The sequence below is a fragment of the Oreochromis niloticus genome, linkage group LG3, assembly GCF_001858045.2.
Source record: "Oreochromis niloticus isolate F11D_XX linkage group LG3, O_niloticus_UMD_NMBU, whole genome shotgun sequence".
In the NCBI taxonomy this organism is placed as follows: Eukaryota; Metazoa; Chordata; class Actinopteri; order Cichliformes; family Cichlidae; genus Oreochromis; species Oreochromis niloticus.
In genome coordinates this window covers 44168233-44183484 of record NC_031967.2, presented here as the reverse complement: position 1 = coordinate 44183484, position 15252 = coordinate 44168233, and the positions used below count along the sequence as shown (strand labels likewise).

The window sequence follows — 15252 nt, the reverse complement described above, 5'->3', positions numbered from 1 at the left end:
GCCGTGCATGAACAAATACCTGCATGTCAGCGTGTAAAGATGACCCATAAAATCATTAAAAAACGATTACATCAAGTTAATCCTGCTATGCGTGGCTCTATAAGCTACTGAATCAGAGGCTGTGTTCAGTTTTTCTCAGGACTGCTTCTGTAGTTTGACTCACTTTCTATTAAAGAAACAACAACAAGGCATATTATGTGCTTTTGTTCATTTGAAGTTTTATATAAATAATTTTAAGAGCTTTTTTATTTTTCATTTTTTGTATGTCCTGTTATGTAAACCCTCAGAATGGACAGCGTATGTACTCTCTGTTCAGTGAGTGTATTTAGTCAGGCATAAATGCTGTCACAGCTCTACTGTGGAGGCAGCATAAGGGAGTAACTTAGAAACTTTATTTACAAAGACAGAAATCATTTACAAAATCAACAGAAACAACAGACTCCTGCACAACACAAAAACAAACACATAGTGCCTGGATGGCCCATAAATGTGGCTTTAAACAGGACCCACACTGACTCATTTAAAAACACACACTGGTGTCTTTGGAATCATCTGATTGTGATGGCATCAACAAATCAACAATCATGACCCTGTAACCATCCATCAGCTTTGACAGAGATACATTCGACGCCCAAAGAAGAACCACAAAACCAAATGCACAAGAGGAAGGTCACATCAACAGGAAGTTCCACATTTTATATTTCTGAACATCTTTTTATCTCCTGGCTCGTTGCTGTGCTGTAAACACCGCTTGCTTTATCCTGGTGTCATAGCAACAGATTGCTACGTAGCTCCCTCTAGTGGGAACACACAATGTAATGTGTTAACCTAACTGGAAGTTAACTGCTGATGTGATTTGGTGCTGCATAAAGAAAAGTGAAATGAATTGTCAGCCGATAATCAAAAACAAAAACAGTAACTTCTGAAAGTGAAACGCAGTTAAAAACATCAAGAGTTTGGACTTTTCTACCATCCTCTGATCGTCTCTGTGGGTCAGTGCATCTGTAAACCAGAGCTGGAAAGGTTTGAATGAATCCTGACAAAACTTTTCAGGGATTCAGAGTGGGGTCATGTTTGATGGTTTACTGGTGGAAAACAAACAGAAGAAAAGCCTTAAAACTTATGATTCTGTGTATTCTGAACATGTAGAAAGTACATTTAAAATCTGATGTCACATTTGACCTCTGACCTCACTTTTACATTTCACGTCTGTCTTTCTTTCACGTTGACCCCAAAATGTGTTAAATCTTTTAAGTATTGTCAGGAGAATGAATGAGTTAGTCATAAATAAATGTTAGTTATAAATATACAGCAGTGTAATATTACATAATAGGTTCAAGTCATTAATGTCCATTTATTTACAAATACTTATTATCCTACTCCAGTGTAATGTTATATAAAAATACAAAACTATTCTTACTTAAAAGTAAGCACTGCACAGACAGTGAGCTGCCTGAGGTTTGTGCTCTCAGAGAGCTTCTTGTTCTTCAGTTTTCACTGCTGGTGAAGGATGGCTGTGCCGTACTCTGAGTCTCTGTTTCCTGGTTTTCCTCGCCCTCTTTGATCACCTCACTCATGTCAACAGCAGATGTGTCGTCTTCCAGCTGTTCTGATGGCGGCTCTTCTTTTATTTCTTTGGTCTCTGTGTTGTCAGCAGGAGCTCTGCTGCGTTTTTGTTTCATTGTTTTCAGCTCAGTTTCATTCACCTTGGTGTCTAAACACAGAAAGGAAAAGTGTTATACATATACATGTGTTTGTGTGTTTGGATACAGCTTTCCTATTGTAATTTTAATGTGACCATAAAATACCTGTAACTGTGTGGGGCTTTTAAATTAATAGTAAGCATTAGTCAGAGCAATTATCATGCATTTGTAGATTTATATTCCTGTTAACTCTGCTGACACTCCCTCTGGTCCCTCCTGCTGATTAAGATCCTGTAATGTTACATTTATCCCTGCACCACAGTGTAAAAATATTGAGCAATCATAAACTGTAAACTGAGCATAAGTGTGAAAATAAAATATTCATTCAGGTAAGATCATGCTGAAATAGTCACTTGTTAATTTCCAAAACCCAGAGCAGCATTACTGTCCGTGAACGAATGTATTCAGACTTCTATAGATTAACAACAAAGCTGACACTGTGCTGAATTTAGTCTCAGAAATTCAGCCTTTCATACTCCAGAAAATATAGAGAAGGGAAACAAACATGTGACGCACCAGGTTTTTTTGATAGTATGAAATTCCAAACGATAGCGATAACTGCACCAACGTACAGCAGGCAAACGATCACGATGATGAAAGTGGCCGATGGTTGTTTTGTGACAGCAGAGCCTTAAAAGATAAAGAAATAGAAGTTATTCCTGTAAAACTAGTTCTGATTTGGTTCAAACTGCACATGATGAGGGTGAAATAATGAAATAGTTTGTTTCTGAATGTGAGTCATTATTACCTGGAACATGTTTGTGTGTCTCTCTGCTCTGGTTGGTGTTCCTCTGTTGGACTCTGCAGGTGATGCTGTTGCTGTGTCTCTTCTCCACAGTCACTCTGCTGCTGACAGTATAGAGGTCATCAGGACCTCTGAGGGTCTCTGTAGGTCCAGCAGAGAGGAGGTTTCCCTCACCGTCCAACCACAGCAGCTCAGGCTCTGGATACCAGCCTGCAGACTCACACTGTAACACCACCCTGCTGCTGTCATTTGACATCACCTTTATGACGGGTGTAGATGCTGACCCTGATGAAGGGAGATGGGAGAAACCACTGAGCCATTGCAGGGTACCAGTAAGCAATTGGATAGACCAAAGCTTTTTCTTTATTTTCACCTCTTTCTTCACAGTAAAAAAAAAGTTTGATGTCTCTAGATGCTTCTATAATTAGTAAAATACATTTTAAAAAATAAAAATATTACCGGCTTTACCTTGTTTTACACCTCCAGCAGAATTGGTCTTTTAGGATTCATATGCAAAAAAAGCCAGTTTTTATGTCACACATTAAAACTTCTCCACTCCGTAGAGCTTTATAAGACGGGTCCTGGATGAATATGATGAAGAGCAAGATGTCCATGACTGAGGTTCTAGAAACTGCCAAACTACTGCTCACAGGCCTGTTCACTCGTTTGAAGCTGAAGAGAAATGCCAGAGAAGCAGAGGCCTGGAGAATAAATGGCCTGCTCTCCAAATATAAATCCAAGGTATACTCTCAGCTTCAAGAGAAGACTAGAACAAGGCCTGCAAGAACATCTGGGAGAAAGACACATCACACAACACTAACAGCAAGTGGGTGGTGGACCTAAGATTAGACCACAGAGAGTCAGTCAACATCAGAAATGCAGACAACTAACAACGAGTCTCCAGAATGAAGAGCTGGACAGCATCAGGACCTGACGTGATCCATGCCTACTGACTGAGGAAGCTGTGGCATGCTGTGATGGCAGCACAAATAAGCAGGTTACTAACAGCAGGTACTCATCCAGAATGACTAACACAATGAAAACCAATGCTGATCATCAAGGATCCCGGCACCCTCGTATCACACCATCAACAACAGGCCGATAAGCTGCCTCTCTACAACACAGAAGCTCCTCTCAGGCATCGTAGCAACCAAGCTGAGTAGACATGAGTCAATACATGAACAAACCAGCAGGCCCAGCTCCTGGTTGACAGTGTAGTACAGCTGGACCTCAAGACAAGGCAGACCAAGCTGAGCACTGCCTGGATTGATTGCAAGAAAGACTACGACTCAGAGCCTCACACATGGATGCCGCCTCGGTGCATAGCACTGTACGAGGCTAATAGTGCAGTTTTATACATACTATTTTATGGCAGTCATAAGATACTCAGCTGGAGTAACAAACCCGTCACATTAGAAGATAGATGTGACTGATTTAAAGATAAATACAGATTATTATGTGTGCAGGATTCCACCCAAAGTCCAGCATCCTGATGCTCTATGAGCAACAGCGAAATGGAGGGTGAGATTTTTTCAGCATAGACAACACCATCATGTGGAAGAACCACAATCCAGGATTAAACATGAAGCATCCATGAATACATCAGGAAAATTCCCCCCTGAGATCAGCTGCTTCAACACTCAACATCAGCCAGCTGAAGACAGACAATGAGGAAGAACAGGAAAGAAACTGTCATGGACGACCAAACACCTGCATGGGATGTACCATCGATAGATTGAAGAAATGGCTGGTATCAAGAAATCCTACCAGTGGTTGGAAAAGATCGCCTTACAGGACTGTACAGAGGCTCTGATCATGGCAGCACAAGAAGAGGCCCTAAGCATCAGATCCATAGAGGTAGGACTCTGCCACAGCCAACAGGACCAGAGCTACAGGCTATCTTACACATAGCAACATGAGGTAAGGTACAAGCTGGGAATGAGTACAATGCAAGCACGACCAAGTGTCTGAGATAGTGTACAGGAACATCAGAGGTTTGCCCAAACTGTAGCTCTGCTAAGTTACAGGTCTCTGCTGTATACATTTACCTCTGCAGAAGAGAAGTGTTAGAAGCACCAAAACAGCAGTGACAGCTGAGGGTCTCCAGAAGATCTCCTGAAGAGACATGCTTCACTTCTTCACTGAAAGGCAAAAAAAAGGCTTTTGACTCTCTTCAGCTCTCAGTGAAGCATGCTAACGCTGTGATATCATGAAACTGTTTCAGTAATATAGTTATTTCTAGAAAAAAAACGCTTCCTTTTTAGGTCCATTCTAAATTTGTTTTCTATTTTTTATTGAGTGATGTTCAGTCTTTATAAAAAAAACACACAAAATAAAGGTCATTAAAAAGATCATCATTAGTGGATTAATTAAAAGATAAGATCAAAATTATTCATCAGAGATTTGGGAAATTGTTTTGTCACAGTTCAAATAAAATGATTGAAGTAAACACAACAACAAGTGTCTGAAGTTTCTCTTAGTAGGCGCTCGAACCCATTTTAAAAAAAGTTTGTTTCTGTAATGTCACTCCTGGGTGAGGTTAGGAATGCTGACCGACCAGTAAACCAACAGCTTAGTCTTCTGTTTAACACAACAGAGCGGTACAGAGGCCGCATCTCTGCAGACGCTGCACCAGTCTGCCAATCTCCCGATCCACTCTCACTGCACTGCTATAAACAGAACGTTGAAATACTTGAACTCGTCCACTTAGATGTTAATTTTCATCCCTCTCTCTGAACACTCAACTGCAAACTGCCGCAGAGTGGAGGCTGGAGATCTTCACTTGAAAAGCCAACAAAAACACATCAGCCACAGAAATGAAAAACCTCGGCTGTGTGCAGAAACTCTGTCTGTAAACATTATAATCAGAACTGTGACATATTTCTAGCAATGGAAGCCAGACCCTCGCTTAGACATCAACACTGGGCCTGAAACCCAACAGTCTCTGAAATCAGAGGTTACTCATCACATGATGTACAAACCCTGTTTTATTTTAGATTCAGGATCAATACGGACTTAAGTTCATATGAATATAAGTTAAAAACGAAGTTCAACATGGACTGAAGAAAACATATTTTATGTCTTCCTTTAGTCATAAAATATGACTAGAATAAAATATCTTTGGTCGTCCCTCCCTGAGCCTGCTTCTACCACAGGTTTTCTTCTTCCTGTCACCAAGTGCTTGCTCACAGTGGATCGCCGGGGTTTCTCTGTATTATTGTAGAGTCTTTACCTCACAATATAAAGTGCATTGAGGCGACTGCTTAAATTAATTAATAAATGAATCAAATTAAATTAGACACACATCTTTCATGCTTTTATCCTTTGACATAAAACACATTAACAACTGTCTTTCACCACTTGTCCTCATACTTCTGTTTTCATCACAGACCTCCACCAAAAGAGTGCAAAAAACCCCTGAAAGGCAGACATCAGCCTGTTATGGTGTCACTGGGACGTTGAAGGGCGTCAAATTGAAAAAATAAAAAGTTGAGTAATATATCATATGATATATTACTCAATATGGTTTCTTGAAATAATTTTCCAAGGTTAACTTTGACTTTGGGTGCAAAAACAATAAAGGTCAAGGTTTAAATGTTTAGCCAGCCTAGCTACTGATGTCCCTGGAGGCCTAGTTTATTGTTGCAAAGTTTGAGATGACCCATCTTGAAAACTGTGAACTGTGGACTATCAAACAGGCAGCGCTGATTAGATACTCCTTCCATTCTAATCTCACATTAATAATGATAATAAAAAACAAACAGACTTAAAAGAGTCTTTGTAACTTCATCTTTAACTTGCAGCTGTGTTGGCTGATTGTACTTAAATGCACCGTGCTGTCTTGACCGTGCCATCAGTGAGTCTGTTTTATCTTCTCTGATCTGATTTGGTGTTAAATGTTTCGACCACAATGTTTCTCCTCCCGTTTTATTTATGTATTTATTGCACATGAGCGCAGAGGGACACCGGTTTGAATCTTGTATCAGTAAGCCTACATATGGAAACAGTGAATAATAGTGTGAATATCACACTGACACAACATGAAGTAAGACCACAGGGACGTGTTTACAATAAGAAAAGATAAAGTGTAACTTTAAAAAATGTAAATGTAAGATGTGCATATTTAGAGTTGCTTTTAATTGAATTAAGGCATCATGACCTTGGATCGTGGATCGCTGCTCATGTTAACTGATGATGTCACAACCTGACACAGGCAGGTGTGTACTCAGCATAACATGACTTCCTTGCATGATTTTAGGTAAAGTAAGCAAACATGATCCACTTTCAGTCAGTGGAGACAGTTGAGTTGCTGGATTTGAACCAAGAAGAACCAAAATAACAACGTAAGCGTGGGAATCTGACTCCACCCCAGGACGCTCTGTAAAGCAACAGGGTGGTTTTTTAGGGTAGGTTTGTGTGTTATTCACGAAAAAGAAAAAGATCTGAAAAAAGAAACAGTTCTGTGTTTTGTGTCTTTTTGACAAATTTGAGTAAAAATCAAAGTAAGGTGGACAGAAAGTCTGCCTTTATAAGAGAAAATTTGTTGTTACGCCCATAATTCATCTTTAAATATCATTTTTAGAACATGTTTGTTTATGACGCTGCTAATGCTGAAACGTGTCCGCTGTGTTCACCTGTTCATCGGTCTGCTAAGGCTGGACGTGCAACATCGTACTCACCAGGAACTCTACAGCCTATCAGTGAAACAGACACACACGCTTACACAGACACAGATACATTATTATATATAAAAAAAAGGCTTACCGCAGATAAAGACTCAGTGTAACAACACAGTGTTGCAGACTGTAACTCCTGTTGTCCTGAGTTTTACAGTAAATCAGTCGTTATATAGTCGTTATGAGAGTCTGCTGGAGCTCAGCAGAGATAAAAACCAGCAGAAAGGCAGCGCGTCATTGTCTTTGGGCTCTGCTGTGGTCAAACTGGATGCTCCGGTAAGCTGGCATCAGATTGTGAATGAAACAAGTTTTTACTTGTCTTAACTGCACAATCTGGCTTCAGAGTACACAAACTGTGAAGCGTTACTAACAGAGACTGCTGCAGGTCACAGATCTCACAGATGACACACTTACTGCTCAGTGTGTTATGTGTCACAGAGTTAGAACGACAGCAGATTTCATTCTAAGCTGATAATAAATCCATTAAATCCATTAAATCCAGTGATCGCCGTCTCTGTCTTACACTGTGAGTCTGTTACCTGTGAGAGTGACCCAGTGTGCGTCACACTCTGATCGCCCTCGCTGTAGTCACATTCATTTCCAGTTGAACATTGTGCTAAACTAAAAGTAAAACTGCAAAACTAAAGCCCTGTACAAATACACATCATATACACACACCACGTATTATAATATTATACATTCATGCAAATACTGTACATCTTGTAATTGGTGTGTGTGTATATTGTATATACAGATATATCTACACATGTAGTTTACAATTTGGATTAGATGCTAAACTTCATTTCATTGTGTTGTACACTTTTCAAAGACACTACATCTAATCTAGTCCAGGCTGTTCCTCTTCACTCAGAGAAAAGTTATAAGGTCACTTCCAAACAATCTGAAGTCCATTTTTCTACAGCGAGAAACGTTTTTCACAAGTGGAAGCTCGCTGCCGACCCCTCACACCCCGGTTATAAGCTGTGACACTCGGTTGTGCACAAACTTAAATAAATGTGATTCTGAACTTCATCAGTTGTGAAGCACAACATGAAACTGGATGACCTATAAACATGGATGTAAGCAGAAGGCAATGACACACGAGGAAAATAACATATTAAAAAAGCTGAAAGCATGTCTGTCTGTTGGGTCTTAGCAATCATTAACTTCCTAACATCCATCTAACGTGGAGGTAGCTGAGAGACTCAAAGAAGAAGCAAACACATAAAGAAGGTCACATGGCTCATTTTACATTTCTGAACTTCCTCTTTAAAAGTGATCCACAGGCTGACGTACACTCTGCTTTATCCCAACAGTTACATCTGTGGCTCCCTCTAGTGGGTAAAGCCCTTACTACACGATACAGTGTGTGAGTCTGGAAGTGCTGTGAAACAAACTGTAGGGTTTTTAGTTTTTTCTTTGAAGTCACTGCAGTCACCTCATAGACGAAAACTCCTGAACACATCACAAGTCTGATGTTTTTCGTGATGTGATGATGAAGTGACGATGAGCACAGAAACAAGAGTGTCAAACATGTTTGATGTCCTCTGTGTCTCACGTCATGACGCTATGGCGTCAGCGCCTCGAAACATTGGACACAACATGAGATCTAAAGTCTCTGTTTTCAACAAGTAAGTCTCTGTTTCAGGTTTTAGCTTTTTTGTTTGAACCACTTATTCTGTACTTCTGTTTCTTCTGTTTCTTCTGTTTCTTTTCCTTCTCGCCTTCTTTGATCTCCTCAGCAGCAGATGTGTTGTCTTCCAGCTGTTCTGATGGCGGCTCTGCTTTAATTGCTATGGTCTCGGTGTTGTCAGCAGGAGCTCTGGTGCGTTTTTGTTTTGTTGTTTTCTTCTCAGTTTCAGTCTCTTTGGGGTCTACACACAGAAATGACAAAATAATATAGACATGTGCTTGCTGCATGGTTCTACTGGAGGTTTCTTCCTATTAAAAGGGAGTTTTTCCTCCCCACTGTTGCCAAAGCACTTCCTCATAGGGGTCATACGACTGTTGTGTTTTTCTCTGTATGTATTGTTGCATGGTCTACTTTACAATATACAAGGGTATTGAGGCGACTGTTGATGTGATTTAATGCTGTATAAATAAAATTTAATTGAATGTGTTTGTTTGTTTGAATACAGATTAACATTATATCAAAGACTTCTATAGACTAGAACAAAGGTGACACTCTGCTTTATTTATTTCTGCTGAGTATCATAAATCAGCAGTGCCAAAAAACATTGTCTGATTATTAAAGAGAGGGGAAACAAACATGTGACGCACCAGGTTTTTTTGATGGTATGAAATTCCAGATGACAGTGACGACTGTACAAATCCACAGCAGGCAAACGATCACGATGATGAAAGTGGCCGATGGTTCCTTCCTGACAGCAGAGCCTTAAAAGATAAAGAAATAGAATTTATTTTTGTAAAACTAGTTCTGATTTGGCTCAAACTGCACATGATGAGGGTGAAATAATGAAATAGTTTGTTTCTGAATGTGAGTCATTATTACCTGGAACATGTATGTGTGTCTCTCTGCTCTGGTTGGTGTTCCTCTGTTGGACTCTGCAGGTGATGTTGTTGCTGTGTCTCTTCTCCACAGTCACTCTGCTGCTGACAGTATAGAGGTCATCAGGACCTCTGAGGGTCTCTGTAGGTCCAGCAGAGAGGACGTTTCCCTCACCGTCCAACCACAGCAGCTCAGGCTCTGGATACCAGCCTGCAGACTCACACTGTAACACCACCCTGCTGCTGTCATTTGACATCACCTTTATGACGGGTGTAGATGTTGACCCTAATGAAGGGAGACGGGTGAAATCACAGTGATCTGCTGCACACATGTTACAAGAGAACATCTGAATTCCTACTCACTGTGTGTGAGATTATTAATATCATTACTTTGCATTATTTATTTACACTGGACGAGACAAATAATGTCACATATTCCAGAAAAAAATGTAAAATATTTTTTGTGTGCTAATAAACTTTGACAGTAGGAATTAGTCATGATAAAATTAAATAAAATAATCTTACCAACAATGAGATGAACATATGACCTTTGACCCAGCTGTGGAATGAAACATCTGTACAGTCCTTCATCAGACAGCTGTACTTTAGAGAGAGTGAGTGAGACGTCTCCATGGTTCAGTTTATCAGAGGACAGTGAGGTTCTTCCCACGTACGATGGCTGTTTCATCCCCACATTTTCTTTATTTTTCTCCCACACGTAGATAAATCCTGGTATCAGGTCTGTTCTCGCCCACTCCAGCTGCAAGTCTGAAACATCCACAGGACGTTCCAGAGAACAGGGTAAAACAACATCATCGCCAAGCAGAGCCACTATTTGCTTTGTTGGAGCTTCCTGAGAATAACCTGAAAGAAACACATCAGATTGTTTTTGACAGCTGTGGGATTCAGAGAAAAGGCTGATTTAAGCAACACCTCAGACATGGATGGATCTCTGCACAGACCTCAAAGTCTAAAAGATTCTGTTCTTTATTTAATCTCAGAGAGTAAATAACACAAAGAGCAACAACAATGCAAATAAATGACACTGGTACCACTATGACAGTTATTTGGTCATTTTTCTGTGTCTTTTATTGTGTAAAGAGGCTCCCTGTGTACATGACCAGGGCTCAGCCCTTTCATAACCTGAAGATAAACATGTATTTTCCAGTCTGTTTTATGCCTCTACACTTACCTCTGCAGACGAGAAGAGTTAGAGAGAGGACAGCATTAATGAAGGTTGAGAATCGAAGTGTAAAAAGTCCACAAATCAGACAAAGAGCCATGCTTCACCTCTGAAAATTAACAAAAACAAATGTTCTTCATCTCTGTCTTACAGGAAGCAACAGTACAACCCTTTGAAACATTAAACATCAGTCTTAAATCTGAATGCTCAAATTAGAAAAAAAAAATACCTCAAAGAAACACTTTCAGAGACACTGGAAAGAATTTCTTTTTCTTTCAAAGACTTTCTTTACAGATTTCCTCTCTGGTGCTCTTCTTCATCTGCTTCCTGTTCCCACAGCAGCAGAGAAGGCTGAGGGTGTGTGAAGATCAGACTGAGCTCCTGAAGAGCATCACTCATTACTGTGAAAATGGAAAAGCAAAGCAAGCTTTCTGTTACTATTTTCTCTGTCACAGAAACCAAGACAACAATGTGTCTTGTAACGTAGCTTTTTCAAAACCCTTTAAAATATCAGAGAGTACTGTGACATCTCCTACGCCTCTAAGTGTACTTCTGGGTTTTCATGGCTGCTTGGATTTGAGGATTGGCTTATTTACACAAATGTTTGTCACTCAATGTTTGTCTCTCACTGCAGTTTTCTAGTAACCTGTCAGAAGGAGAGTCACTAAACTCTTTAACAATGTCTAACAAAGTGGACACACACAAAATCGCACAGACAAATCTAATGCGGTAAATTCTAAACCTGGAAAAAACTGGAGTCTCTCTCCCAACACTCACTGACTTCATCCGTAGTCTTCATACAGACTCGAGTGGTGGGTGTTTACTCACTCAAGCTAAGTGGTATTAGACAACAGAGAAAATTCATGAATGTGATCTTGAGCGAAATGCTCGAACTTTCTGTCACACTGAAACTGATTCTCTGATAAAACAAGAAGGAACAGCTGATTATATTGTTGTTTTGTGGCAGGGATGTGACGATACAGAAAATAAGAAATCCTACCTTGAACAAATGTTTTTCAAAGCACTGGAATAGCAGCCTCTGTGTCTCCTGCTTCTTCTAAGTATTGTTGTTGGACTTTGAACAATCATAAGTTTTGCTGCTCAATCTTGGATTGACTCATAAATTTGTACAAAGGTTCCTGAATCATGAATCATTACAAAGTTATGACCTCAGAGACTTGTTCTCTTTTTTATATCATTTTATTATACCACCCCCCCCCCCCCACACACACACACACACACACACACATATATTTTAAACAAATTCAAAACTACATATTGTATAGTTTGGAATCTTTTAATGCAAATTTCAGAAGTTTTATGAACTCTCTCGCTGTTCTGATAAGAGCAGAATTCCAGACTGCAGATAAGATCTGTGCACTATTGACAAGTGAGTTTACACCCTGTAACAGTGGCATGAAAACAGGCTATTAAAGGTCAGAAGTAACAGAGTCAGAGTGATACTGTGTGATTCTGAGTTTAACCCGTTTTTAATGTGTTTGTGTGGTTGAGAGGTTTTTGGTAGAGGATTTGTATTTAAAGTTTAGGCGAAATGGTGGAGAGAGGAGGATGTCAACATGTCTCACATACTTCCTCTTTTTTTATTTACACTCTAGTCATTATGGTTCACAACATATCACCACACAAAAGGGCCTTGGGGGGAAGTGCATTAGTCAGAAGCTGGTGGGTGAGTCTGCTGCAGTGGAACCATTCACCCCATTACTGCTACCTGCCCCTCAATTTCATCTGCAAGTTAGACATTAAGGGTCTTGAGGGTGATTCCTACGTGTTAACAACATTCTAGTTTTCACACGTTCATACTCACCCAGTAAACTCAGTCCACAACACACAAACCCAACATAACAGCTTCGACATTGAGTGGGGAGGCAGGGAGGGGGGACATCTTCCTACACCCCTGTTTCACACACCCTGCCTGGGACAGGGCTCCACAGGTTTGTGGTGCACTTTGGCTTCGTCCTGATTTGCTGATGGTTCTGGGTGGCATTTGCTTTCTGACACTACAGGAGAGGGAGGGTCAATGTGTGCACATGTGTCTTCGTCTTTCTGTGGGTCACTAGGGTGAGTGAAAGAATAGTGCATGTGTGTATAATAGAGTATGTGTATGTCTGTGTGTGTGTGTGTGTGTGTAAAATTTGTATATATTGATTAGACTTTTGAAGGCAAGCAGAAGAAGTTTCCTACTAAAAAAAAGTAGTTTGAATATTTCTTTTTAAAGATTTAGTTCATTTCAAAACATAGCGGAAGGTGTTGAAGCAAGCATTAACTACAAACACAAGTGGAATTAATTGGTGGGATTACATCAGGGGTCCCCAACTCCAGGCCTCGAGGGCCGGTGTCCTGCAGGTTTTAGATGTGCCCTTGATCCAACACAGCTGATATACTCATATATAGTCAATAAGAGTGAAGCTTAGACACACATTTAATGTCCTCGGACCAGATGGCCTGAAAGGAGCCAATAAAAATAAAACGAGGAAATAACGCTTCTGCGTTTTGCCGCAGGTCAAGTTCTAAGCGTGTTGTTTTTTATCGGGAATCAGAATAAAAGATATGCACTTCTAGCCTACTAGCACATGCAGCAGAGCCTGTCAGAACCACGTCCATTAAATGGATCGATAACATCGGAAGCAGGAGGTCATGCGCACAAACTTTACATGGACCATAAAAGTCTGCTGACTCATCTCTTCTGCAAACCACACAACATTGTTCTCTTCTATTATGGATTTATAACGCGTTTAACATGGACACCTTAAGCACTTTCTCACTGTGGACTTTTGTCCTCTGCATGGATTTTGTTAAAGGTAAATACATTTCTTCTTTTTACAGATTCTTATTTGTTTCTGTTGCGGTTTAACCACAGTTGGTGGAGGTTGGGTAGGAGTAGGTACCGGATTGCAGTCGTGTAACTTTCTTGCATGAAATTGTTTATTCTTAAAGTGAAAACTCGGTTTCAACCAATTCAACAAACTCTGAAATGTCAGAGCATCGCGTCATCCACCAAACCATGGAAGCATCAAACCCGCATATTAGAATAAAAATACAATAAACGAGCATCCATTTTAAAGACCAGCTACAGAAAGCAAAACCATGGGAAGAGTAACACATGTGGCTCCTTTCAAACTATAAAATAAGTATCTGTAGTCTTTATCATGCTCAAAACATGTGCTTCTTTGCTTTTGTAGAACAAACTGTCCTTTTAGCTATGCGCTGTTTGTAGATACAGTTTCCGGGTTCTGTTGATCTTCTTCCCAACTTCTCTTTTCTTCGTCTTTTTCTTTTTTCCGTCCCCCAGTCCTGTTCGTTTCGATCCTATTAACTGAAAAAAATAAATAAATAATTAATAAAGACTGAACAAAAGCTGTAATGATCCACTTCTGATTGCAACAGTGCCGGACAGGATAGGCAAAAAAAAAGAAAGTTTTGACAGCGGGAACTGGGAAACGAATCAGGTCAAAGAAAGATGAATGCAGCAATGTAAAGACACATGTAATATTATTACTTATTTTTTATTATTTATTCTTACTTTTCAAAGTTAGTAAAATGATGCTCCAAAAAGTTGTAGAAGGATACAGACGACAATTCAGAGTCTTTACACAAATAAATTTAGTGATTATTTTGGACACAAACTAAACAGTTTTAATCGTGGGCACAGCCATTCAGATGGTTCCCAATGCAATCATTAAAAACATATGTTTCTTTGCAGGTTATTCTCAGGAAGCTCCAACAAAGCAAATAGTGGCTCTGCTGGGTGATGACGTTGTTTTACCCTGTTTCCTGAAATCTCCCGTGGACACTTCAAACCTGCAGCTGGAGTGGGCGAGAACTGACCTGACACCAGGATTTATATATGTGAGGGGAAAACTTGAAGAAAATCTGGAATTGAAACAGCCGTCATACGTGGGAAGAACCTCACTGTCCTTTGATAAACTAAAGCATGGAGACGTCTCACTCACTCTCTTCAAAGTAAAGCTATCTGATGAAGGACCGTACAGGTGCCTCATTCCACAGCTGGGTCAAAGGTCATACGTTCACCTTATTGTAGGTAAGTGTAGTTTTCTCTTATTTTTTTTTCTTTCTTTTTATTTTTATAATTGTGGTTTTCTGGATACATACTAAACAAAAATAGTGCATTTCAAGAGTCTTTTGATGAAACATCCAATCCGTCCAGCAGCAGCCTAAGCAAAGAAGCACAGATATCCCTCTTCCCGGCCACCACCTCCAGCTTATTGGTGGGAACACCAGAGCGTTCCCTGGCTAGGCGAGAGACTTAATCTCTCCAACATGTCAATCCTGGGGCCTCCTCCTGGTAGGACCTGCCCGGAACACTTCACCCAAGGAACCGCCTCAACTGGCTCCTTTCAATGTGGAGTAGTAGCAGCTCTACTCTGAGTCCCTCTGTAATGGCTGAAGTCCTCATCC

General features: G+C 40.2%; 1 protein-coding gene and 1 long non-coding RNA gene across 5 annotated transcripts; one reads left to right on the top strand and one right to left on the bottom strand.

The window, feature by feature from the left end:
* Positions 1-370: 370 nt before the first annotated feature.
* On the bottom strand, positions 371-11209 carry LOC102077114 (butyrophilin subfamily 2 member A2). 4 transcript variants are annotated; one of them, XM_019354218.2, is made up of 6 exons: positions 11045-11196; positions 10825-10924; positions 10158-10496; positions 2452-2733; positions 2220-2333; positions 371-1714 (listed from the first exon to the last, which is right to left on the bottom strand). In XM_019354218.2, exons 2-6 carry the CDS (start codon positions 10913-10915, stop codon positions 1488-1490), a joined length of 1053 nt encoding a protein of 350 aa, XP_019209763.1. In that variant the 5' UTR covers positions 10916-10924; positions 11045-11196; the 3' UTR covers positions 371-1487. The 4 variants fall into 4 exon arrangements, with proteins under 4 accessions (XP_019209763.1, XP_019209764.1, XP_019209761.1 ...); XM_019354216.2 differs by lacking the exons at positions 371-1714; positions 2220-2333; positions 2452-2733 and adding exons at positions 8354-8998; positions 9405-9518; positions 9637-9918 and having other exon boundaries at positions 11045-11209; XM_019354217.2 differs by lacking the exons at positions 371-1714; positions 2220-2333; positions 2452-2733 and adding exons at positions 8354-8998; positions 9405-9518; positions 9637-9918 and having other exon boundaries at positions 11108-11205.
* A 2054-nt stretch (positions 11210-13263) lies between these two features.
* Positions 13264-14689, top strand: LOC109198907 (uncharacterized). The gene is made up of 2 exons (XR_002059441.2): positions 13264-13634; positions 14537-14689. It is a non-coding gene; the product is annotated as an uncharacterized LOC109198907 (long non-coding RNA).
* Positions 14690-15252: the final 563 nt, after the last annotated feature.